Source organism: Panthera tigris, chromosome D4, assembly GCF_018350195.1.
Source record: "Panthera tigris isolate Pti1 chromosome D4, P.tigris_Pti1_mat1.1, whole genome shotgun sequence".
NCBI lineage: Eukaryota > Metazoa > Chordata > Mammalia > Carnivora > Felidae > Panthera > Panthera tigris.
The window spans coordinates 31525763-31553050 of record NC_056672.1 but is presented as its reverse complement, the minus strand read 5'-3'; the positions used below and the strand labels follow the sequence as shown (position 1 = coordinate 31553050).

General features: G+C 37.7%; 1 protein-coding gene across 2 annotated transcripts in view; it reads left to right on the top strand.

The window, feature by feature from the left end:
- KIAA2026 (KIAA2026 ortholog) overlaps positions 1 to 27288 on the top strand; it is a 129835-nt gene that overhangs the window by 42296 nt on the left and 60251 nt on the right. The window contains exon 3 of one of the 2 annotated variants that reach the window (XM_042964777.1): positions 20058 to 21472. In XM_042964777.1, the coding sequence (XP_042820711.1) occupies positions 20058 to 21472 (1415 nt within the window). Of the gene's footprint in view, positions 1 to 19711; positions 21473 to 27288 lie in introns of those variants that run through there. The other variant, XM_042964776.1, reaches the window with a different exon arrangement.

The window sequence follows — 27288 nt, the reverse complement described above, 5'->3', positions numbered from 1 at the left end:
TTCTTGAGGTTGGCCTATATCACTTTAAATTACCCCCTTAGAACAGCTTATGCTGCATCCCAAAGATTTGGGACTGTTGTGTTTTCATTTCCATTTGTCTCCATGTATTTTTTATTTCTTCTTTGATTTCTTCATTGACCCATTAGTTGTTTAGGAGCATATTATTTAGCCTTCATGTGTTTTTTCCCCTTGTAATTGATTTCTAGTTTCATACCATTGTGTTGGAAAAGATGCCTGATATGATTTCAGTCTCCTTAAGTTTATTGAAACTTATGTGGGCTAACATGTGATCTATTCTGGAGAATGCTTCATGTGCACTTGAGAATAACTCATTCTGCTATTTTGGGATGGAATGTTCTGTATATATCTGTTAGGTTCATCTGCTCTAATGTGTCATTCAAAGCCATTGTTTCCTTTTTGATTTTCTGTTTGCATGGTCTACCCACTGATGTAAGTGGGATGTTAAAGTCCCCCTACTATTATTGTATTGCTTTCAGTTTCTCTGTTTACATCTGTTAATATTTCCTTGATGCATTTAGGTGTTCCTGTGTTGAGTGAAAACATATCAACAGTTGTTATATCCTATTGTTGGAATTATATCTTTATTATTATGTAATATACTTCTATGTCTTTTGTCACTGTGTTTGTTTTAAAGTATAATTTGTCTGATATAAGTATTGCTACCCAGGACAGCCAGCCAGCCACCCTGCCTGCCTGCCTGCCTTCTTCCCTCTCTTCCTCCCTCCCTCTCTTTCTTCCTTTCTTCCTTCCTTTGCTTCCATTTGCATGGAATATGTTTTTCTATTCTTTCACTTTCAGTCTGTATGTACCTTTAGATCTGAAGTAAATCTCTTGTAGGCAGCATATAGACAGGTCTTGTTTTTTTTACCCATATAGTCACTCTATGTTTATTTATTAGAGCCTTGAGTCTATTTATATTTAATGTAATCATTGACAGGTATTTACTTATTGCCATTTTGTTAATTATTTTCTGGTTGTTTTTGTAGTTATTCTCTGTTGCTTTCTTCTTCTCTTGCTCTCTTCCCTTGTGGTTTCAATGGCTTTCTTTAGTGTTATGCTTGAATTCCTTTCTCTTCTTTTGTATGTTTTACAGGTTTTTGTTGTGTAGTTATCATTGGGTTCATATATAACATCCTGTGTGTAATAGCAATCTATATTAAGTTGATGGTCATTTAAGTTCAAACACATTCTAGAAGCATTAAATCTTTATTCTTCCCTCCATGTTTTATATTTATGATGTCATATTTTACATCTTTTTATTTTGTGTATCCCTTGACTAATTTCTAGATATAATTGATTTTTCTACTTTTTAAATTTTAACCTCCATTACTTTATAAGTAATCTACTGCCTTTACTATATGTTTATTTTTGCCAGTGAAATGTTTTCCTATTATAATTTTCTTTCTTCTGTTATGGCCTTTTCTGTCCACTTAAACAATTCCCTTTAACATTTCTTAGAACACTGCTTTAGTAGCAATTAACTCCTTTAACTTTTGTTTGGGATATTCCTTCTCTGTCTTTTTATTCTGAATGATAACCTTGTTGGATAGTTATTCTTGGTTGTAGTTTTTTTCCTTTTAGCACTTTGGATATATCATGCTATTCCCTTCTGGTCTGCAAAGTTTCTGCTGAAAAATCAGTTGATAGCCTTTGGGGTTTCCCTTGTATATAACTTCTTTTGCTGCTTTTAAAGAGTCCTTCTGTATCATTAATTTTTGTTATTTTAATTATTAAGTATTTTGGTGTGGACCTCTTTGGGTTCATCTTGTTTGGGCCTCTCTTTGATTCCTGGACCTGGATGTCTGCTTTCTTCCTCAGGTTAGGGAAGTTTTCAGCCATTATTTCTTCATTTAGTTTTCTGCCCCCTTTTCTCTGTCTTCTCCTGGTCTTGTAAGAAGTGACCTCCTGTAAGGGGTGCCTGACTGGCTCAGTTGGGAGAGCATGCAACTCTTGATCTTGGGGTTGTGAGTTTGAGCCCCATGTTGGGTGTAGAGATTACATACATACCTACATACTAACTAAATTAAAAAAAAAAAAAAAAAAGAAGTGGTCTCCTGGAGAGGTCCTGAAGTGACCTGTAGCACAATCCCTGCTAGTCACCATAATTAGAAACTCCAGGGATGTCCCTGTGTAGGCTGCATGTGCCCTCCAGTTGTGGCTGAGCCACAATTGCTAGGAGCACAGTGGTGGATATAGTGGGGACTCAGCCTGGCTGGCTACAATTTGCTTCTGCAATAGCTACAGGCACATTGAAGATCTGTTCTTGCTCCCTGTACAGCCAGCTCAGAGGCCTAGCTGCAGAAACTACAGACATGCTGGCGTGTGCGGTTATCTCCTCATGTACACAACATTCACCCCCACCTAGGGAGTCAATTTGGAGTAGTGCCAGTACCAACTGAGACTGCCTGATGGTATGGCAGTGTAGAAGCTGTTGTGGAGGGTTGCCTTCTCATGTAGGCATGTTGGGTGGTGTGGGTCTGCAGGGTAATGTCAGGGCAAGGCCTGTGGTGCTGGCAAGGTTGATGAAGAGTGATAGTATTGGCTCTCCAAAGCATCTGGCTGTCTACACTGGGGAAGGGTAAGAAAAATGGTGCCTGCCAGCACTTTTGTTCCTGGAGAAATCTGCACATCCTTGCCCTTCTGGCAAAAGTCCTAAGATTAGTGAATATCTCCTTCATGTATACCCTAGGTGCTTTCCAAACTGTTGATATTGTGCTGTGTCTTGGACCAAACTTTTTAGCATGCTGGCTCTTTAGGGGCAAGGACTCGGTTTCCTATCATGTGCTTGCTCTCTTGGAGTTAAACCCTGTTGATTTTTTTCAAGTTCCTAGACTTAAGCCCCACTAATTTTTTTTTTTTTTTTAACATTTATTTATTTTTGGGACAGAGAGAGACAGAGCATGAACGGGGGAGGGGCAGAGAGAGAGGGAGACACAGAATCAGAAGCAGGCTCCAGGCTCTGAGCCATCAGCCCAGAGCCCAACGCGGGGCTCGAACTCACGAACCGCGAGATCGTGACCTGAGCCGAAGTCGGACGCTCAACCGACTGAGCCACCCAGGCACCCCAGCCCCACTAATTTTCAAAGCTAGATGTTACGGAGACTTGTGAGTCCCCAGGGCCAGGGTGTGGTAACTGCTATCCTCACTCCTCTGTGCTTATGTTATCCCTCCCATTTGTGGTTAGGTTCACCAGGAGTTTGGTTCCTGATTGCGTGTCTGCCCCTCTTACCCTTTTTAACGGGTGGCCTTCTCTCTGCAACTACCTATAGAAGATCTGTTCTGCCAATCTTCATGTCATTTTCAGAGTTAGTTGCATGAGTTAGATGTAGTTGTTGCCTTGGTGTCTATGGTGGTGACTCAGGATGACTCTGTCATCTTAAATATACCTTCTTCATGTATAAATTTCCCTCATAATACTCTTTTAGCTGCACCCACCACTTTTGATTATTGTATCATTTTTTCTTAAATGTTTCTATTTCTGCTAATTTGAATGTTACAAAGTTTGAAATCAATCAGCGTTTTTACCTTCCTGATTAATGCAAAGGCTTTGCAATACATTTCACTTTAATCATTTTTTACCGAGTTTATTTCCTGTTGTTGTAATGTATTTTAATTCTGTCTTCTTTTTAAAATCTACAAAACATTTTTATCATTACTTTATGCCATGTCTATATAGATATATATCACCACTTTTTTTCTCTTTTCCTATCACTACTTTTTTCTCTTTTCCTGTATCTGATCTTGAGTCAAGAATCACTGTCCTTCCATCTTTAGATTTCATTCTCAAGAATTTCTTTAAGTGGGGCTCTGTTCATCACAAATATTGAGTTTTTGTTTGTCTGAAATATTTTTATTTTTGTCTTCATTTTTTGAAAGGTCTTTTTGCTCTAAATGGAAATTTACATTGATTTTTTAAGTGCATTAATGGTATTCCATTGTCTGTTGGCCTCCATCGTTGCTGTTGAGGAGTTAACTGTAAATCTGTTTTTTTTCTTTTAATATTTGTATTTTTCATATCTAGAAGTTCTGTAGTTTCTTGTCACAACTACTTTGTTGTTTTTTATAGTCTTTTTTTTTTTTCTATCCATGTTTTCACTTTCTTTTCACTAAACAATATATTTTCTATTTCCTGTAATTCCTATCTATGGTTTCGGGGGGCTAGATTTTTTCCCTGTCCCTTACAATACCTTATTTCTTATGTTTTGTAATCTTTGGCTGTGAACTAAATTTTTGTCAGCTGTATCAGTGGGAATTTTTTAAGATAGGTGTAAGATACATTTCCTTAGAGATATGATTTTTTTTTTTCTGTTCAAGTACCAGACAACAAATTTGGCATGAGACCACATTAAACTTGGTTCTTAGTGTGATATTTTTCTGAGCACCTAGAAATGTGAATATCAGCAATAAATCCATGTGAGAGTCAGTTTGTAGTTACATATTCTTAGGAGAGATGTTACTTTTTCCATCTACCACTTCTGTTGGGAGAACAATTTTTGTTATAGCCCTATAGTTGGGGACAAGGGAGGGGACTCTTGTTTCTGGTACACCCTTCTACTGATTGTGTGGGCTTTTGAACCCACATTCTAACCAGCCCACCAATGCTTCCATTCAGTAAAAGGTTTAAAGTCCTCAAAACTATAAGCACATTTGAAAAAAATTTGAGTTTTATGAAGAATACCTAAAATTGCTTGTTCAAATATAATTAATATGTATAAATGCTAAGTCACAAATGACAGTTTCTTTTAGTTTTTGAAAATGAACCAGTACTACTTGATTAGATAATTTATTGTATCTGTATTAGCAAGGTAGTTGTAGTGTGATCTCTTAGCCAAAAATATAAAAGTAGGCTTGTTCTGTAAAAGAGAAAGTTCTGATATTGCCAAAGTGGTGTACTTAACTGTGTATTGGTTTTGCAGGTTATAGTGGGATAGTACAGAAAAATATCCGGTATCAGACATTATTTTGCCTTGTTTTCATTTAGAGTCCAGGAACTAGTCTTATCTCTGTACTTTTATACATCTTTTCTAGAGGAACAATTCTCTTGAATCACGAGTAAGATAAATTATATTTTCCCTCCTTTGTTGTTGTTATTCTTATTTCTGCTTCCCAAACTTTATGTGTTTTCCCCTTTTTTTTGACAGCTTTATTGAAATATATGATACACCATACAAATCACCTATTTAAAGTGTAAAATTCAGTTGCTTTTAGTATATTCACAGACTTGTTCAACCATTACCACGGTCAATGTTAGAACATTCATCACTGCAGAAAGAAAGACTATTGATAGTCATTCACCATTTCCCCTGACCTTCCTAATCCTAGGAAATTCCTAACCTATGTTCTGTCCCTATAGATTTCTGGACATTTCATATAAATGGAATTATACAAAATGTAGTTTTTGTGGATGGCTTTTTTCACTTAGTATCATGTTTTCAAGATTCGTCCTGTGTTGTAGCATGTATCAGCATTTTTTAAATTGATAAATATGCCATTGTACAGATATGCCACATTTTCTTTATTCATTGAGCAATTGATGGCCATTTGGGGTGTTTCCATTCTTTGGCTGTTGTGAGTAATGCTGCTATGACCATTCATATACAGGTTTTTGTGTAGATACGTCTTTTCATTTCTCCTGGGTATATACCTAGAAGAAGAATTGCTGGATCACATGGTAACTGTATGTTTAACATTCTGAGGAACTGATAGTGGTTTCCAGTTTCTCCACCTTTGGACCAATACTTGTTAACTCTCTTGTTACAGTCCTCTTAGTGGGTATGAATAGCTGTCTTACAGTGGTTTTGATTTACATTTCTGTAATGAATAATAATGTTCAGTGTCTTTATGTGTGCTTATTGTTCATTTGTATATCTTTGGAGAAATGTCAATTCAGATCCTTCACCCATTTTTTTTTTTTAATTTTTTTTTAACGTTTATTTATTTTTGAGACAGAGAGAGACAGAGCATGAATGGGGGAGGGGCAGAGAGAGAGGGAGACACAGAATCGGAAGCAAGCTACAGGCTCTGAGCCTGACGCGGGGCTCGAACTCACGGACCGTGGGATCGTGACCTGAGCTGCAGTTGGACGCTTAACCGACTGAGCCACCCAGGCGCCCCCCTTCACCCATTTTTTAAACTTGGGTTGCCTTTTATTATTACTGAGTTATAAGTGTTCCTTATATTTTGAGGTTATATGTCTCTCATTAGATATATGATTTGCAAAAATTTTCTTCCATTTTCTGTCTTTTCACTTTGATTATGTCTTTTAAAGGCACAAAAGTTTTTGAGTTTGATGGCTCCACTTTATTTTCTCCTTCATTGCTTGTGCTTTTGGTGTCGTAAGAACATATTGTCTAATGCAAGATTACAAAGATTTATGGCTCACATTTCATCCAATTTTAATTTTTAAAAAATTTTTTAAGTTTATTTATTTTCAGAGAGAGAACGAGCAAGCAGGGAAGGGGCAGAGAGAGAGGGAGAGAGAGAGAACCTCAAGTAGACTGCACACCATCATCACAGAGCCTGACATGGGACTCGACCTATGAACCGTGAGATCATGACCTGAGCTGAAATCAGGAGTTGGGTGTTTAACCGACTGAGCCACCCAGTGCTCCCCAATTTAAAAAAATTTTATATTTTATTTTATTTTATTTTATTTTATTTTATTTTATTTTATTTTATTTTTTTATTCTTTTATTTTTTTCAATACATGAAATTTATTGTCAAATTGGTTTCCATACAACACCCAGTGCTCATCCCAAAAGGTGCCCTCCTCAATACCTATTACCCACCCTCCCCTCCCTCCCACCCCCCATCAACCCTCAGATTGTTCTCAGTTGTTTTTTTTTTCAATATATGAAATTTATTGTCAAATTGGTTTCCATACAACACCCAGTGCTCATCCCAAAAGGTGCCCTCCACAATACCCATCCCCCACCCTCCCCTCCCTCCCACCCCCCATCAACCCTCAATTTGTTCTCAGTTTTTAAGAGTCTCTTATGCTTTGGCTCTCTCCCACGCTAACCTCTTTTTTTTTTTTTTTTTTTCCCCTTCCCCTCCCCCATGGGTTTCTGTTAAGTGTCTCAGGATCCACATAAGAGTGAAAACATATGGTATCTGTCTTTCTATGTATGGCTTATTTCACTTAGCATCACACTCTCCAGTTCCATCCATGTTGCTACAAAGGGCCATATTTCATTCTTTCTCATTGCTACGTAGTACTCCATTGTGTATATAAACCACAATTTTTTTTTTAATTTTTTTAACGTTTATTTATTTTTGAGACAAAGACAGAGCATGAATGGGGGAGGGGCAGAGAGAGAGGGAGACACAGAATCGGAAGCAGGCTCCAGGCTCTGAGCCATCAGCCCAGAGCCCGATGCGGGGCTCGAACTCACGGACCGGACCGTGAGATCATGACCTGAGCTGAAGTCGGACGCTTAACCGACTGAGCCAGCCAGGCGCCCCTAAACCACAATTTCTTTATCCATTCATCAGTTGATGGACATTTAGGCTCTTTCCATAATTTGGCTATTGTTGAGAGTGCTGCTATAAACATTGGGGTACAAGTGCCCCTGTACATCAGTACTCCTGTATCCCTTGGGTAAATTCCTAGCAGTGCTATTGCTGGGTCATAAGGTAGGTCTATTTTTAATTTTTTGAGGAATCTCCACACTGTTTTCCAGAGTGGCTGCACCAATTTGCATTCCCACCAACAGTGCAAGAGGGTTCCCATTTCTCCACATCCTCTCCAGCATCTATAGTCTCCTGATTTGCTCATTTTGGCCACTCTGACTGGCGTGAGGTGATATCTGAGTGTGGTTTTGATTTGTATTTCCCTGATGGGGAGCGACTTTGAGCATCTTTTCATGTGCCTGTTGGCCATCCAGATGTCTTCTTTAGACAAGTGTCTATTCATGTTTTCTGCCCATTTCTTCACTGGGTTATTTGTTTTTCGGGTGTGGAGTTTGGTGAGCTCTTCATAGATTTTGGATACTAGCCCTTTGTCCGATATGTCATTTGCAAATATCTTTTCCCATTCCGTTGGTTGCCTTTTAGTTTTGTTGGCTGTTTCCTTTGCTGTGCAGAAGCTTTTTATCTTCATAAGGTCCCAGTAGTTCAGTTTTGCTTTTAATTCCCTTGCCTTTGGGGATGTGTCAAGTAAGAAATTGTTACAACTGAGGTCAGAGAGGTCTTTTCCTGCTTTCTCCTCTAGGGTTTTGATGGTTTCCTGTCTCACATTCAGGTCCTTTATCCATTTTGAGTTTATTTTTGTGAATGGTGTGAGAAAGTGCTCTAGTTTCATTCTTCTGCATGTTGCTGTCCATTTCTCCCAGCACCATTTGTTAAAGAGACTGTCTTTTTTCCACTGGATGTTCTTTCCTGCTTTGTCAAAGATTAGTTGGCCATACGTTTGTGGGTCTAGTTCTGGGGTTTCTATTCTATTCCATTGGTCTATGTGTCTTTTTTTGTGCCAATACCACGCTGTCTTGATGATTACAGCTTTGTAGTAGAGGCTAAAGTCTGGGATTGTGATGCCCCCTGCTTTGGTCTTCTTCTTCAAAATTACTTTGGCTATTCGGGGCCTTTTGTGGTTCCATACAAATTTTAGGATTGCTTGTTCTAGCTTCGAGAAGAGTGCTGGTGCAATTTTGATTGGGATTGCATTGAATGTGTAGATAGCTTTGGGTAGTGTTGACATTTTGACAGTATTCTTCCAACCCATGAGCACAGAATGTTTTTCCATTTCTTTATATCTTCTTCAATTTCCTTCATAAGCTTTCTATAGTTTTCAGCATATAGATCTTTTACATCTTTGGTTAGATTTATCCCTAGGTATTTTATGCTTCTTGGTGCAATTGTGAATGGGATCAGTTTCTTTATTTGTCTTTCTGTTGCTTCATTATTAGTGTATAAGAATGCAACTGATTTCTCTACATTGATTTTGTATCCTGCAACTTTGCTAAATTCATGTATCAGTTCTAGCAGACTTTTTCTGGAGTCTATCGGATTTTCCACGTATAATATCATGTCATCTGCAAAAAGTGAAAGCTTGACTTAATCTTTGCCAATTTTGATGCCTTTGATTTCCTTTTGTTGTCTGATTGCTGATGCTAGAACTTCCAACACTGTGTTAAACAACAGCAGTGAGAGTGGACATCCCTGTCGTGTTCCTGATCTGAGGGAAAAAGCTCTCAGTTTTTCCCCATTGAGGATGATGTTCGCTGTGGGCTTTTCATAAATGGCTTTTATGATCTTTAAGTATGTTCCTTCTATCCCGACTTTCTCCAGGGTTTTTATTAAGAAGGTTGCTGAATTTTGTCAAATGCCTTTTCTGCATCGATTGACAGGATCATATGGTTCTTCTCTTTTCTTTTATTAATGTGATGTATCACGTTGATTGATTTGCGAATGTTGAACCAGCCCTGCATCCCAGGAGTGAATCCCACTTGATCATGGTGAATAATTCTTCTTATATGCTGTTGAATTCGATTTGCTAGTATCTTATTGAGAATTTTTGCATCCATATTCATCAGGGATATTGGCCTGTAGTTCACTTTTTTACTGGGTCTCTGTCTGGTTTAGGAATCAAAGTAATACTGGCTTCATAGAATGAGTCTGGAAGTTTTCCTTCCCTTTATATTTTTTGGAATAGTTTGAGAAGGATAGGTATTATCTCTGCTTTAAATGTCTAGTAGAACTCCCCTGGGAAGCCATCTGGTCCTGGACTCTTATTTGTTGGGAAATTTTAGATGACTGATTGAATTTCTTCGCTGGTTATGGGTCTGTTCAAGCTTTCTATTTCTTCCTGATTGAGTTTTGGAAGTGTGTGGGTGTTTAGGAATTTGTCCGTTTCTTCCAGGTTGTCCAGTTTGTTGGCATATAAGTTTTCATAGTATTCCCTGATAGTTGTTTGTATCTCTGAGGGATTGGTTGTAATAATTCCATTTTCATTCATGATTTTATCTATTTGGGTCATCTCCCTTTTCTTTTTGAGAAGCCTGGCTAGAGGTTTATCAATTTTGTTTATTTTTTCAAAATACCAACTCTTCATTTCGTTGATCTGCTCTACAGTTTTTTTAGATTCTATATTGTTTATTTCTGCTCTGATCTTTATTATTTCTCTTCTTCTGTTGAGTTTAGGCTGTCTTTGCTGTTCTGCTTCTCTTTCCTTTCCTCAGGACTGCCTTCGCTGCATCCCAAAGCGTTTGGATTGTTGTCTTTTCATTTTTGTTTGTTTCCATATATTTTTTAATTTCTTCTCTAATTGCCTGGTTGACCCATTCATTCTTTAGTAGGGTGTTCTTTAACCTCCATGCTTTTGGAGGTTTTCCAGACTTTTTCCTGTGGTTGATTTCAAGCTTCATCGCATTGTGGTCTGAAAGTATGCATGGTATGATCTCCATTCTTGTATAGTTATGAAGGGCTGTTTTGTGACCCAGTATGTGATCTATCTTGGAGAATGTTCCATGTGCACTCAAGAAGAAAGTATATTCTGTTGCTTTGGGATGCAGAGTTCTAAATATATCTGTCAAGTCCATCTGATCCAATGTATCATTTGGGGCCCTTGTTTCTTTATTGACCGTGTGTCTAGATGATCTATCCATTTCTGTAAGTGGAGTGTTAAAGTCCCCTGCAATGACCACATTCTTATCAATAAGGTTGCTTATGTTTGTGAGTAATTGTTTTATATATTTGGGTGCTCCCATATTTGGCACATAGACATTTATAATTGTTAGCTCTTCCTGATGGATAGACCCTGTAATTATTATATAATGCTATTCTTCATCTCTTGTTATAGCCTTTAATTTAAAGTCTAGCTTGTCTGATATAGGTATGGCCACTCCAGCTTTCTTTTGACTTCCAGTAGCATGATAAATAGTTCTCCATCCCCTCACTTTCAATCTGAAGGTGTCCTCAGGTCTAAAATGAGTCTCTTGTAGACAGCAAATAGATGAGTCTTGGTTTTTTATCCATTCTGATACCCTATGTCTTTTGGTTGGCACATTTAGTCCATTTACGTTCAGTGTTATTATAGAAAGATACGGGTTTAGCGTCATTGTGATGTCTGTAGGTTTCATGCTTGTAGCCATGTCTCTGGTACTTTGTCTCACAGGATCCCCCTTAGGATGTCTTGTAGGGCTGGTTCAGTGGTGACGAATTTCTTCAGTTTTTGTTTGTTTGGGAAGACCTTTATCTCTCCTTCTATTCTAAATGACAGACTTGCTGGATAAAGGATTCTCGGCTGCATATTTTTTCTGTTCATCACATGGAAGATTTCCTGCCATTCCTTTCTGGCCTGCCAGGTTTCAGTAGAGAGATCGGTCACGAGTCTTATAGGTCTCCCTTTATGTGTTAGAGCACGTTTATCCCTAACTGCTTTCAGAATTTTCTCTTTATCCTTGTATTTTGCCAATTTCACTATGATATGTCGTGCAGAAGATCGATTCAAGTTACGTCTGAAGGGAGTTCTCTGTGCCTCTTGGATTTCAGTGCCTTTTTCCTTCCCCAGATCAGGTACGTTCTCAGCTATGATTTCTTCAAGTACACCTTCAGCACCTTTCCGTCTCTCTTCCTCCTCTGGAATACCAATTATGCATAGATTATTTCTCTTTAGTGCATCACTTAGTTCTCTAATTTTCCCCTTATACTCCTGGATTTTTTTATCTTTTTCTGAGCTTCCTCTTTTTCCATAATTTTATCTTCTAGTTCACCTATTCTCTCCTCTGCCTCTTCAATCCAAGCCGTGGTCATTTCCATTTTATTTTGCAGCTCATTAATAGCATTTTTTAGCTCCTCCTGACTGTTCCTTAGTCCCTTGATCTCTGTAGCAATAGATTCTCTCCTGTCCTCTATACAGTTTTAAGCCCAGCGAATAATTTTATGACTATTATTCTAAATTCACTTTCTGTTATATTGTTTAAATCCTTTTTGATCAGTTTGTTAGCTGTTGTTATTTCCTGGAGAATTTTTTGAGGAGAATTCTTCCGTTTTGTCATTTTGGATAGTCCCTGGAGTGGTGCGGAACTGCAGGGCACTTCCCCTGTGCTGTCTTGAATATCTTGTGTTGGTGGGCGGGGCCGCAGTCAGACCTGATGTCTGCCCCCAGCCCACTGCTGGGGCCACATTCAGACTAGTGTGTACTTTCTCTTCCCCTCCCTAGGGGCGGAATTCACTCTGGGGTGGTGTGGCCTGTCTGGGCTACTTGCACATTGCCAGCCTTGTGGTGCTGGGGATCTGGTGTATTAGCTGGGGTGGATGGGCAAGGTGCACGGGGGCGGGAAGGGCAGGCTCAGCTCGCTTCTCCTTTCATGATCCACTTGGGGGGGGGGGCCCTGCGGCAGCGGGAGGGAGTCAGACCCGCCAGAGGGATGGATCTGCAGAACCACAGCGCTGGGTGTTTGCACGGTGCCAGCAAGTTTCCTGGCAGGAACTGGTTCCCTTTGGGATTTTGGCTTGGGGATGGGCGAGGGAGATGGCGCTGGCGACCGCCTTTGTTCCCCACGAAACTGAGCTCTGTCGTCCGGGGCTCAACAACTCTCCCTCCCGTTGTTCTCCAGCCTTCCCATTCTCTGAGCAGAGCTGTTAACTTATAACCTTCCAGATATTAAGTCCCGCTTGCTTTCAGAACACACTCTGTCCGGCTCCTCTGCTTTTGCCAGCCAGACTCGGGGTCTCTGGCCAGCAGGCTGCCCCTCCGCCCCAGCTCCCTCCCGCCAGTCCATGTAGCGCACACTGCCTCTCCTCCCTTCCTACCCTCTTCTGTGGGCCTCTCCTCTGCGCTTGGCTCCAGAGAATCCGTTCTAGTAGTCTTCTGGCGTTTTCCTGGGTTATTTAGGCAGGTGTAGGTGGAATCTAAGTGATCAGCAGGACGCAGTGAGCCCAGTGTCCTTCTACTCCGCCATGTTCCTCCTAGTCGAGGATAATGTTTTTAAATGTGTAGACTAAACCTTGTTTTATTCTTAAAAACAATGCCTACGATTACAGGAGAAAACAATCTGAAGGCATGGGTAACCGAGTCAAACGAAGATGCTGGAAGTGTCCATAATCTCTTGCTCTGTGCCAGCCAAGGCTAGATGGGAAGTAGTGTTCCCCCAAGGCAGGGCCAACATCTGTTGTTGCCTGAGTTGTTAATTTTAGCCATTCTAACAGATGTGAAGTAGTATCTCATTGTGGTTTTGATTTGTAATTCCTTGGTTATGAGTGATGTTGAACATCTTTTCATGTGTCTGTTGGTCATCTGGATGTCTTCTTTGGTAAAGTGTGTAGTCTGTGTTGTCTGCCCATTTCTTCACTGGATTATTTGGTTTTGGGCGTTGAATTTGATAACTTCTTCATAGGTTTTGGATACTATCCCTTTATCCAATATGCCATTTCAAAGTGTCCTCTCCCATTCCGTAGGCTGCCTTTTAGTTTTGTTGATTGTTTCCATTGCTGTGTAGAAGCTTTTTACCTTGATGAAGTCCCAATAGTTCATGTTTGCTTTTGTTTCCTTTGCCTCTGGTGATTTGTCCGGTAAGAAGTTGCGGCAGCCAAAGTCAAAGACGTTTCTGCCTGTGGTCTCTAGGATTTTGATAGTTTCCTATCTCACATTTAGGTCTTTCATCCATTTTGAATTTATTTTTGTAAGAAAGTGGTCCAGTTTCATTCTTCTGCATGTCACTGTCTATAGAGTTTTCCCAGCACCATTTGTTGAAGAAACTGGTTTTTTTTTTTTTCCATTGGATCGTCTTTCCTGCTTTGTTGAAGATTAATTGACCACATAGTTCTGGGTCCATTTCTTGGTTGTCATTCTGTTCGATTGATCACTGTGTCTCTTTTTGCACCAGTACCGCACTGTTTGATGACCACAGCTTTGTAATACAGCTTGAATTCCAGATCGTGATGCCTCCAGCTTTGCTTTTCTTTTTCAGGATTGCTTTGCCTATTGTGGGTCGTTTGTGGTTCCATACAAACTTTAGTATTGTTTGTTCTAGCTCTGCTAAATGCTGTTGTATTTTGATAGGGGTTGCATTAAATGTGTAGATTGGTTTTGGTAGTATAGACTTTTATATTTTAACAATATTTTATTATAATATTTTTATTATAAAATATTATATATTTTCTTTTATGTTTTAACAATATTTGTTCTTCCATGAGCATGGAATGTTTTTCCATTTCTTTATGTCCTCTTTAATTTCTTTGATAAGTGTTCTATAGTTTTCAGAGTACAGATCTTTTACCTCTTTGGTTAGGTTAATTCCTAGGTATCTTAAGGTTTTTGGTACTGTTGTAAATGGGATCGATTCCTTGATTTCTCTTTCCGCCACTTTGTTATTGGTGTATAGAAATGCAACTGAGTTTTTTATGTTGATTTTATATCCTGCAGCTTTGCTGAATTCATGTATTAGTTCTAGCAATTTTCTGGTGGAGTCTATCGGGTTTTATACATACAGTATCATTTTGTCTACAAATAGTGACAGTTTGACATCTTCCGTGCTGATTTGAATGCCTTTTATGTCTTTTTGTTGTCTGAATGCTTAGGTTAGGACTTCCATTACTATGTTCAATAACAATGGTGAGAATGGACATCTTTGTCTTATAGCTGATGTAAGGGAAAGGCTCTCAGTTTTTCCCCATTGAGGATGAGTTTAGCTGTGGGTCTTTCGTGTATGGCCTTTATGATGTTGAGGTATATTCCTTCCATCCTTACTTTGTTTATGGTTTTTATCAAGAATGCACGCTGTGTTTTGTCAAATGCTTTTTTTGCATCTATTGAGAGGATCGTGTGGTTCCTATTCTTTCTTTTATTAAAGTGGTGTATCACGTGATTGATTTACAACTGTGAACCAGCCCTGCAGCCCAGGTATAAATCCCACTTGATCATGGTCAGCAATTCTTTTGATATACTGTTGAATTTGATTTGCTAGTATCTTGTTGAGAATTTTCATGTTCATCAGGGACATTGGTCTGTAATTCTCCTTTTTATGGGGTGTTTGGCTGGTTTTGGAATCAAGGTAATGCTGGCCTTGTAGAATGAGTCTGGAAGTTTTCCTTCCATTTCTGGTTGTTTTGTTTTGTTTTTTTGTTGTTTTTTTTTTTTGGAACAGTTTGAGAAGAATAGGTATTTACTCTTTAATTGTCTAGTAGAATTCCCTGGGAATCCATCCAGCCCAAGACTCTTATGTCCTTGGGAGATTTTTGATTACTAATTCAAATTCTTTGCTGATTATAGGTCTCTTCAAATTTTTTTTCTTCCTGTTTCAGTTTTGGTACTTTGTATGTTTCTAGGATTTTGTTCATTTCTTACAGAATACCCAGTTTGTTGGCATATAATTTTTCATAATTTTCTCTTGTAATTGTTTGTATATCTATAGTGTTGGTTGTGATCTCTTCTCTTTTAGTCTTGATTTTATTTATGTTGGCCCTCTTTTCTTTTTGATAAGTCTGGCTAAGGATTTATCAATTTTATTAATTCTTTCAAAGAGCCAGTTCTTACTTTGTTGATGTGTTCTACTGGGGCCTTTTATTTTTGTTTCTATATTTATTTCTTTTCTGATATTTATTATTTCCCTTCTTCTGCTGGTTTTAGGCTTTATTTGCTGTTCCTTTTCTAACTCCTTTAGGTATCAGGTGTGGTTGTGTATTTGAGACTTTTCTTGGTTCTTGAAGTAGGCCTGTATTGCCATATACTGCCCTCTTATGGCTGCCTTTGCTGCATCCCAAACGTTTTGGACCACCATGTTTTCATTTGCTTCCATGTACTTTTTTTTTTTAATATGTATTTTTAAACATTTATTCATTTTTGAGAGAGAGTGTGAGAGGGGAGGGGCAGAGAGCAAGGGAGACAGAATCTGAAGCAGGCTTCAGGCTCTGAACTGTGGGCACAGAGCCCAACACAGGGCTCAAACCCACGAACTGTGAGATCATGACCTGAGCTGAAGTTGGATGCTCAACTGACTGAGCCACCCAGGCGCCCCATGCTTCCATGTACTTTTTAAATTTCTTCTCTAATTTTCTGGTTTACGATTTATTCTTTAGTAAGCTATTTAAGTATTTAAGTGTTTAAGTATTCTTTGACCTCCATGTATTTGAGGACTTTCTAAATTTTTTCTTGTGGTTGACTTCAAATTTCATAGTTTTGTGATCTGAAAATATGCATGGTATGATCTCAATCTTTTTGTACCTGTTGAGGGCTCATTTGTGACCCAGTATTTGGTCAGTTCTGAAGGATGTTCATGTGACATTGAAAAGAATGTATATTCTGCTGTTTTAGGATGAAATGCTTTGCATATATCTGTTAAGTCCTTTTGGGCCAGTGCGTCATTGAAAAGCCACTGTGTATTGTTGATTTTTTTACTTAGATGGTCTGTCTGTTGATATAAGTAGAGTGTTAAAGTCCCCTACTGTACTGTGTTATTGTCACTGAGTTTCTTTATGTTTGTAATTAATTGATTTATATATTTGGGTTCTTCTAAATTGAGGGCATAAATTTTACAATTGTTAGATCTTGATGGATAGACCTCATAATTATGATATAGTGCCCTTTTTCATGTTACAGTCTTTGGTTTAAAATCTAGTTTGTTGATATAAGTAAGTATGGCTAGTCCAGCTTTCTTTTGATGTCCATTAGATGGTTCTCCATCCCCTCACTTTCAATCTGCTTGTGTCTTTAGGTCTAAAATGAGTCTCTTGTAGGCAGCATTGTGTGTGATAGGTCTTGTTCTTTTTATCTTTTCTAATATCCTATGTCTTTTGATTGGAGCATTTAGTTTATTTACATGCAGAGTGGTTATTGAACGATATGAATGTAATGCCATTTGTTACCTATAAAGTTGGTGTTTCTTTTTTTTTTTTTTTAACGTTTATTTATTTTTGTGACACAGAGAGACTGAGCATGAACGAGGGAGGGTCAGAGAGAGAGGGAGACACAGAATCTGAAACAGGCTCCAGGCTCTGAGCGGTTAGCACAGAGCCTGACGCAGGGCTTGAACTCACGAACCATGAGATCATGACCTGAGCCGAAGTCGGACACTTAACCGACTGAGCCACCCCAGCGCCCCTAAAGTTGGTGTTTCTGATGATGATCTCTGGTCTTTTCAATCTTTGTTGCTTTTGGTATTTTTATCCCCAAAGAGTACCCTTTAATTTTTCTTGAGGTCTGGTTTAGTGGTCACGAACTCCTTTATATTTTTGTTTGTCTGGGATACTCTTTATCTGTCCTGTTCTGAATGATACCCTTGCTGGATAAAGTATTCTTGGCTGCATATTTTTCACATTCAGCTCATTGAATATATCCTGCAAGTCTCTTTAGGCTACTAAGTTTCTGTGGATAGATCTTCTGTGAATCTGGTCTGTCTTCCCTTGTAGGTTAAGAACTTTTTTTCCCTTGCTGCTTTCAGGATTCTTTCTTTGTGTATTTTGGTCTTGTATTTTGTGATGGTCGTTTTTATTGAATTTAATGGGAGTTCTTGCACTTCTTGACTTTTGATGTGTATTGTCCTTCCCCATATTAGGGAAGTTTGCAGCTCTAATTTGCTGAAATAAATCTTCCTCTTTTTTCCTCTCTTCTTCTAGGACTCCTGTGATACAAATGTGATACAAATGCTTTAAGGAGTTGCTGAGTTCCCTAAGTCTACCATCGTGATCCAATACCTTTGTTTCCCTCTTATTTTTTGCTTCATTGTTCTCTATAATTCTGTCTTCTATATCACTGATTCATTCCTCTACTTCATACATCCTTATTGTCATGTCATCCAGTTGGGTTTGCAACTTAGTTATAGTATTTTTAATTTTAGCCTGAGATTTTAGTTTTTTTTATCTCTTCAGTAAAGGATTCTCTAGTATCTTCTATGCTTTTTTCAAGCCCAGCTAGTTAGTATCCTTATAATCGTTGTTTTAAATTATGGTTCAGATATCTTATGTCTGTAATGATTGAATCCCCAACTGTGACTTTTTCCTTTTCTTTCTTTTGGATGGATTCCTCTGTTTTGTCATTTTCTTTAGGTCACTGTTTTTTTGTGTGTGTGATTATTAGGAAAGCCTGTTCTATTCCTGCTCCTGAGAGTAATGGCTATATTAAGAAGAGACCAACAAAAGGGGTATCCTATATGCAGTTTGTTGTTGTATTTTGGCTTTTCCTACCCTCAGGCCGGTCCTCTGCAGAGTGTCTCCTTGCTTGCAGTAGGGGGTGTTTGGACATTGTCCACTGTGTGGTAGTTTTTGTCTAGGTCTGTAGGTGTGTTTTGATCTGCTTTTTAAAAGATGTGGAATCCAAAAAAAAATGAAGCTAGACCTTATTTCTCCTAAATTGAAGCTTTGAAGCACTCTGTCAGTAAACTCTGTGCATGACGGGATGCACTGGGTTTGGGGGAGAAGCCTGCTGCACTGATTTTCAGGTGGTCTTGCCCTAGTGGAGATGCACCTGCAGGGCACAGTGGGGTGGAGCTTGTTGTAAGCAGCTCTGGTCTCCACTGAGGAGGCTGTTTATCTCATTGAATTTGGTCAGTACTGATGGGGGAGAGCAAGAAAGTGATGTTGCCAGCTCTCTTCTCCTGGGAGCAAGGAGTTCGCCCCGCCACTCCTCAAGAAGTCATTGTAGAAGAGCAAAGAATCCCTCTCTACTGTTCCCAGCTTCTGTCAGATCCCTGCCTTCACCTTGTCTGAGTCCCAACTGTCTGCCTGCCAGGCAGCACAGTACTCTTATGCTTTATCTCTGCCATGTGGCTGGGTTTCAGAACTCCAAATTTTAGGGAACCGTGTAGCCTGCACCAATGCTGATGCTTTGGGAGAGGGTCTTGCTATGCTTTTGCCATTTACCAGTTTGTCCCAGGAAAGCAGTTGCATGACCACACAGTGGTTCAGAGTTTATGGTGAAGTGCAGCAAAAAGCTGGCACCAAGACTTGATACCTTCAGCCTGTGTCTTTGTTCCTATTCTAGGGAATAGGGCAACACATTGGCACCATCAGTTCTTTTGTCCTGGGAGAGTCCATGCCACCACTCCCAAATGAACTCCCAAGAAGGGGAACTGTTTCTCCCAGTTGGACCCAGGGGATATTCAGATCATGCTTCCTACTCCTGTATCTCCTTCCTCCTTTCTTCCCCACTGGGGCACTGCTAAGCCTGCCAGATACAACCCAGCGATGGTATGGTCTTCTAAAACTTCAGACTTTGAGCTCCACTGCTCATAAAAACTAACAGTCAGCCCCTCTCTTTTTCCCAGTCACTGGTGTTGGGGAAGAGTTTTTCTTGTGCAGTCCCCTGCCTGTTGCTTTACTCTTTCTCTCTCATTCAGGCACACCTCCATGATCAGGGCTCCCTCCTCTCCACAGCACTCACAGTTCTTTTCTCCTCCACAACAATTGTCTGTAGATCCTACCTTCCACGAGGTGGTCATTTTTCTTCTTGTAGATGTGAAGTTTTATTCTCTCAGTCCTCAAATCAATTTCTTAGGTGTTCAGAATGATTTGATATTTATCTAGCTATGTTCAAGGGATGAGGTAAGCTTAGGGCCCCCCTACTCCTGTGCCATCCTCCTCCCATAATTTTAGTTTTTAAGGCTAGCTAATAATAGCCAGCTTATTTCCCAATTGTGTAACTTTTTTATAACTTAACAAAAGTTTATAAAAACTTCTTTATAACTTTTTTTATATGGTTAAAAGTTAACTCTGTCAAGTTAATACAAACAAAAACTTTCTAGGAACGGAATGACCATGTCAAAGGATTTAAATATCTTTATAGTTCTTATATGACATCATACTACTTTTAGAAAGCACTACCCTGTGCTTTTGTTTAGTACACATGTTTAAATTTTTTTTCATTTACTTTGAAATTGATACACATCCTAAGTTGAAGAATTTTACTTTGGATGAAGAAATGTCAGAAGACTCAGTGTCAAGTTATATATTTATTTCATCATCTGAAGAAAATAATGGTACATCTAATGAGATACTTTGTAGCCATTTTCCTTGTTGATTAAAGATTAATACGACACCAAATATTTAGTATTTAATGGTACTTTCTACTTTAACAATAGTATAATTTGTTAAACTTTCTTTAGGCTTCGGGAGCAGGAAAGAAAAGAAGCAGAAGAAGCTAGTCAAAAGGAAATGGAAGAATGGGAAAGAAAACTCCTAGCTCAAGCAGCTCCAACTTGTATGGAGACTATGTGGGAAATTCCAGCTATTGGTCATTTTCTTTGTTTAGCCCAACAAATTCTAAATTTGCCAGAAATAGTCTTTTACGAATTGGAACGTTGTCTTCTAATGCCTCAGTGTAATGCTTTTCTTTCTAAAATAATGACTTCTCTGTTAAGTCCACCTCATCGCAGACCTACCTTACATCGAAGACCTACTTTGCCTTATAGGACCTGGGAAGCAGCACTGAGACAGAAAGTACAGCAGTGGTATACTGCTGTAGGACAGACTGAAAATCCTGACAACTGTGCTGAAAAGCTTGGGTTATGTCCTCAGTTTTTTAAAGTTCTTGGAGAAGTTAATCCATTGGAAGAAAAACCTTTTCATGAACTACCTTTTTACCAAAAAGTATGGTTACTTAAGGGTCTTTGTGACTTTGTGTATGAAACACAAAAAGAAGTTCAAGATGCTGTACTTGGACAGCCTATTCATGAATGCAGGGAAGTTATCTTGGGTTACGATTATTTGGAGAATGCTTATGTGCATTTTCCACAGTTCTGTGGTGCAGATGTACGGATTTATAAACAGAGACCTTTTCAAGCCCCAGAATTTCCAGTTCCACCCATTAAAATACAAAGAGTACCTCGGATTAAACTGGAGAAATTGAAATGTGACTATGTTAGTACGAGTAATGGAGAACATAGGTGTAGTATAGGCCTCTCCTCTGCCTTCAAGAAAGAGCAGGAAACTAATTTTGATACAACTTGGGGCTCTGCTAAAATGAACTTGGATAATCATGACATCCCTGTTGAAATGGAAGTGAAATCCAGCTGTGAAATTAGAATTTGCAGGCCCTGTGAAATTAAAAAAACTGATTGTTATAAAGAAAATTTAGGGGAACCAGGGAGTCCAGGGGAAGTTACTGGCTTTGGAGAGCCTCTTAGTCCAGGTGAAATAAGGTTTATAGAAAATCAAGAAAAATATGGTGAAGCTTCCAGAGTAAAGCCTGAACCCAGTCCATTAAAAGAAAATGCTCTAAAATCTTGCCAAATACATGTAAATGGAAGTCACAGTGATCATCCAGAATTTAACTGCCACAAAGTTGTAAGAGACATTCTATTAGAGCAGTCACTGCAGAGTCACAAGAAAATCAAACTAACTAAAATGAGGGCAAAAAAGAAGAAAAAGAAAAAAAAGAAATTGAAAGATGTTTTAAATGAAAACTTACAGAGAAAGCGTGAAAGTCTTCATTCTCTTGCATTCAAATCTTACAAACCTGAGATCCAGAATAAGTTATTGATCATCAAAAAGAAAGCAAAACACAAGAAGCACAAATCTGGTAAGCTAACACAAATGGATGAGAATTACATTTAAGCATACTTCATGTTGTTCTTGCAATTAGGCATGAGAGGCACTGATTAACAGAATGAAAAGTGTGTGTGCGTGTGTGTATGTGTGTGTGTGTGTGTGTGTGTGTGTGTGTGTGTGTGTGTGTGTGAAAAAAATACCGTCACAGTACATTTTAATTTAATTTTCAGTTGAAGATCTTTGGACATGTTTTTACATTTCTCTGGACCAGATTCTTGATAAATAATGCTTCCTATCATTTTTGAGAAGTGTTTTTCCCCCCAGGCTAAGACCAGTACAGCAAATGGAAAAAGCACTGATATCAGGAGATACCATTCCCAATACTATATAGAGTACATAGCAACTTAAACCAAGGCAAGTCAGATTATCTTTTTGGGTGTTGGTTTTTTCCCACATCATATATTTTTTAGCACTCTATTTTCAGTATATATTTTCATACCCAGGAAAAATGTGAAATACAAGGAAAAACATTGCATCAACTAATAGGACATGAAGCATATTTTGTAAGAAGATTTGCACATTTGTCTTACATCAAATTTGAATACCCCATGTATTTGTTGCAAGTCTATTTAAAGAATAACAAAAAATTCTGTAAATAAAGTCTTCGGTGGTTGGTTGCACTATCTTTTCATTACTCAGGTGTTTTTGCTTTTTCTATTGTTTGCCTCTTAATCAGTTTCTGTGTCTTGTTTGTCAAGAAAATAGGTGAGATAAAAGCAGATGTTGAACTCCACTTATTATAAAATTTGCCTGGTTGGGAAAAACTTGAATTGTTTACTAAAATGAGTTGTGGTTTATTGTCATTATTTGTGGATTTCCATTTTTTATGTCTTCCCTCAGTAACAAAGATAATTAGGATTTGACAATAATTTGATAATGAGTTGACAAATGAGAGAGTGAAGTTTGTTTAGTTGATATACTTGCTGTTATTTAAATGAATACAGTTAAGTATATTTTAAAACGTGTATGTAATATATCATTGATAAGGAAGCATAAAATTTACTATTAAGAACAGGCTTAATTTGATGAACTGATAATTGCAAAGTTGAACCACTACACTGGCCAGATGATGAAAAACTACAATTTTTAAAAGTAACTTTCAGAAATAAGCCTTTTAAATTTTGTAATAATCCACATATTTAGTCTATATAAATTTAGTTTGATTTGTCACGTTTTCCTCTCAAAAATATTAATTAGTAGTTTAAGTTGGAAATATTTTTTCCAGTGCTAAAGTATGTAATACTGTTTTATTAGTACCATTGTCACCTGAAACCTTTTATTGTTTATTTATGACCTACTATTCATGTGTTCAAAGGTAATTGTGACTTATGGGGGTAGATACTGATGTAGCTCCTATACAGGCTTTACCAATAGGAGAGTAAAAATATTAACTGTAAGGATTACTTTTAAATGTATTTTTATGGTAAGCAATTAAAGTGTTGCCACATTTTTTAAATGGTAGTGCAGAATATTTGTAGATCAGAGAGAATATTTGTGGGAGTGTCATGTCCAGTTGTCCAAGTGAATAAAAAAAAAAAGATAGAAGTAAATTCAGCAAGTACTTATGTACCCTCTCTGAGCATCTTTAGGTGGGTATAGACAGCTTACAGGGATGAAATAGAAGAAAATAATGCACTAGCCTATATACTAATTTTATCTTCAGAGCAAATTTAGGAGGTTAGTCTTCAGTAACAAAAATACTTGGATTTGGCAAATACAGTTTCTCTCTCCCTTGATAGTTCTGGGTAAGCATATGCCCACTCTTTCTTTATAAGATACTAAACTCCTTTCTGTTATAACAGCAGTACATAAAATGATATTAAAATTTTTATTTATTTATTTATTTTGAGAGAGAGGGACAGAGAGAGTGAGCAAGCCTGGGGCAGAGAGAGGGAGAAGGAGAGAATCCCAAGCAAGCTCTGTGCTGTCAGCACAGAGCCCGATGTGGGGCTCAAACTCATGAACCATGAGATCATGACCTGAGCCAAAACCGACTGAGCCATGCCTTTTAAAAAATTTTTTAAATTAAATTTATTTATTTATTTATTTATTTATTTAGAGAGGGAGCTGGGGAGGGGCAGAGAGAGTGAGAGAGGGAATCCCAAACAGGCTCCCTGCTGTCATTGTGGAGCCCTATAGGGCTCAAACTCACAAACCAAACCGTGAGATCATGACTTGAGCTGAAACCAAGAGTCGGAGGCTTAACTGATGGAGCCACCTAGGTGCATAACAACAACAACAACAACAACAGAACATTTGTTTTACATCATTTTCAGTACACTTGTCTTCCTGAGGCTTTGCCCTGGGCTCCTTTATTAGTTATGAGGCATTGTAGCCTTTTATAGTCAGTTTTGGGCATACTCTAATCCAGTGTTTTCTCTTTCACTATTTTTAAAAGGGAGCTCCATGGTGACATGTTTGGAAAATGTGGAAATGCTCCTCTTCTAGATTCACATTGTGCATTAGTACAGGTCCACAATGCATTTTACAAAACTCTTGTATCAGATATGTTTTGGAATTCAGAAATCATCAGATTATAGAAGGATAGTATGATATATATGTTTATTAAATAACATCCCCAGTTGAGTTTGGTGTAGCCCCTGTAATTACACACATAGTTTTTACAGAAAGGTATGTGAATGGGTTAAATGAGATGAAAACTATAAAGAACCTTAGAACAGTTCATGTCAAGTTTTGCTACCATATAAATTATTTTTAAAAGGTTAGTTTTGAGAACTTTTTGAACTTCAGAATTGTGGAAAAGTGATTTGGGGCCTTTATTTTAAGGACTCTGGGAAGCCTTGAAGAAAAAAAAACTGTTTAGTTTTGTTTAACCTAGTACTTTTAAGTTTACTTGAACACAGAGATTTTTTTTTTCAAGTAATAGCATTCTGTAGAATATGCTTTGGGATAAAGTGTGTCATCCATGAGCATTCACTTAGGATAGAGTAAATTCTACATGCGGTTAATGTCCATTTTATGTTGATTATACAGGCTTTAATTTTTGGTGGACTCTCTAAATTTAGCAGGTGGGAGATAATTTTTAGTGGAAGGTGCAAAGACAAATTGGTTGAGAATGATTAGATAATTTTAGGGAACTCTGGGGCAGTTTTGCAACTTTTAAGCATTTTTATCTATTTTTTTAGAATTGGAGTTTGCTTTCTGCTTTTTAATTGAATTCATTTTTAGTTATTTAAGCCTTTCCTTACTCTTAGAAACATTATAGAATAGAAAAACGTTGGAATATCCCCAATTGTGCATGCTTATAGCATCAGATACTTCTCCTTTATAATAATTATAACTTTTACTTATAATGGTTGCGTTTATTTCTTTGTAAATTATTTTGATGATTGTCTTCCCTGTATTTTATAACATTCTTGGGGACAGAAGGTTAGCACAGTGACCAACACATTGTGTAGGAATCTGTCGAATAAATAAATGAACACACATAATATAGTTTACTCAGCTATAAGATTAGCTCCTTAAAATGTATCTTTTATATCCTTTTCAGGCCTATATATTTTTGAATTAGCATTGTACTATCCATACCATTTTACAATCTGTTTTTTCCTTGTGTAACAGTGCACCGTGAACTTCTGTGTGATCAGTAGATCTTTGCACCATCATTTTGTTATGTGTATTTTGTAGTTATTTTTCCAACCTCCTTATTAGACATTTTGGTTGTTTTCAATAGTATTCTGTTATAGATTTTGTGGAGTAGAGTTGGCTGAAATAAAATAGGTTTTAAAAACTAGAGGACTTTTTATAAAACCTGAAAAAGATGGGCAAAAATTATTAAAGATACATTAATTGTTAACAAAAAGCTTATGGTGTTTTAAGTTACTCATTTTAGCCAATTTGGTTTGGAGGGTTTTTCCCTCTTCTCACATGTTCATTATTTTCAACGAAATCATTTTGTGTTAGCTCCTCTGAACTGATTAAAATAAATAAGACAAGTGGTGGTGTTATTCTTTTATAAGTGAATAAACTAAGGCTCAAAGTGGTAAACAATTCATTTTAATAATTGTTAAGTATATAATAGAGTAAAAGGTCAAGTGGAGAGTAAATCAGTCAGTGTTTGCTATAGTTGTCTTGGAAGGTTTTGCAGAGGATAAAAGACTTTGAAGAATAGTGGGGATTGGATAGATGAACAGTGGTTAATAATGTGAATAAAAGCATGAGGGTATAATTAAGCTGGTGTCACTGAAAACACAGAGAAAAACATAAGGAAAAAGGTGAAAAGTTGAGGTTTTAGAAGCTATTTGAATGATGAGACTGTGCCAGTTATGGGTGATCTCTTTCTGGACAGGTGGTGCTGTTTTAAATAATTGCATCAAGTGCCTAGTGCAAGGAAATGACCTTACAATAAGAGATAATGTGTAAAAAGCAATAAGCTCCTTTATAGGGAATAACTAAAAAAGCAGTGTAATCTACAATATTTGGTTACATCCAGACCCGTTATTGTGAAAAAGTTTTACAGTTTTTTGTTGTTGTTGTTGTTGTTGAAAACCCAAAGATCCTAACTATGTGTGTCTGTATGGGGAAAATTTTAGAGGACCAACTCAAGATGCCAAGATATAAGAGAGTGAAGGATTGATAGAGTATTTTGTCCTTTTATTTTAATGCTATATACTATACTCATAAGTGCTAACTGTATGCCAGGCACTGTTCTAAGCCTTTATATATATTTTCTCATTTGATTTTCATAAAAACTCCATTAAATGGTATTATTATTCCTCATTATATAGATTTTATAGATTTAAAAAACTGAGGCACAGAGATGTTTATTAACTTGTCCAAGGTTACATAGCTAATAAGTGGCAGGATTAGGAGAAAGGATCTTGCAGAATAGTTAGGACCATTAAAGAGTTATAAAAGAAACTGGCAGGGTTTTCATGAAGGGGTTGAAGGTAAGTTTAAGAAGAGGAAATTTCTAAATCCAGATAGAGAATGACTGACTATATGACTTTTCTTTCACATTGACAGAAGAAAATAATGTTTTGAGAGAGATGTTACAATAAGCAGAATTTGACAGCTGATTCAGTATTTTAAGCTAAAGGAGAAAAAAATCATTGTTTAGCAGTTATTGAATTATATGATAGTGGCAAAAAGTTACCAGTATGATGAGAAATTTGCTAATAGGCAAGAAGAATGGAAAGAAAATCAGCTGTTTTGTTAAGGTTAAATTGCTTACTTAAGAGATACAACACTCCAGAAACTTGTATAGACTAAATATTTGCTTACGACATGAACATTTAGTACATAAAAAGTCAAATTTAGACTCTGGTTCTGTGACTTCACATTCCAGCCACTTCCCAGATTTCTATTTAATAATATAAATGCCCTTGGCCTTTTTTTTTTTTTTTAACAGTGATTAATGTCTTAGTATCCATTCATTTGTTACGATTCCTAAAATGTAAGCACTGAGAAACTAGCGAATGTGTTAGGATAGTTTTTTTTTTTTAATGTTTATTTTTGAGAGAAAGAGTGCAGGTGGGCAAACACGAGCTAGGGAGGGGCAGAGAGAGAGGGAGACACAGAATCCAAAGCAGGCTCCAGGTTCTGAGCTGTCAGCACAGAGCCTGATGCGGGCTCAAACCCAGGAACTGTGAGATCATGACCTGAACCGAAATCAAACACCCAACCAACTGAGCCACCCAGGTGCTCCAGGATAATTTTTAACATAAGAAGGCCAAATCTAGGAGGGCTTTGAAATAGAAGTCTCTGAATAGTTCAAGGGGCCAAAGAATGATGACAGTCAGGTAAGGCAGATAAAGGAGAAGGGAA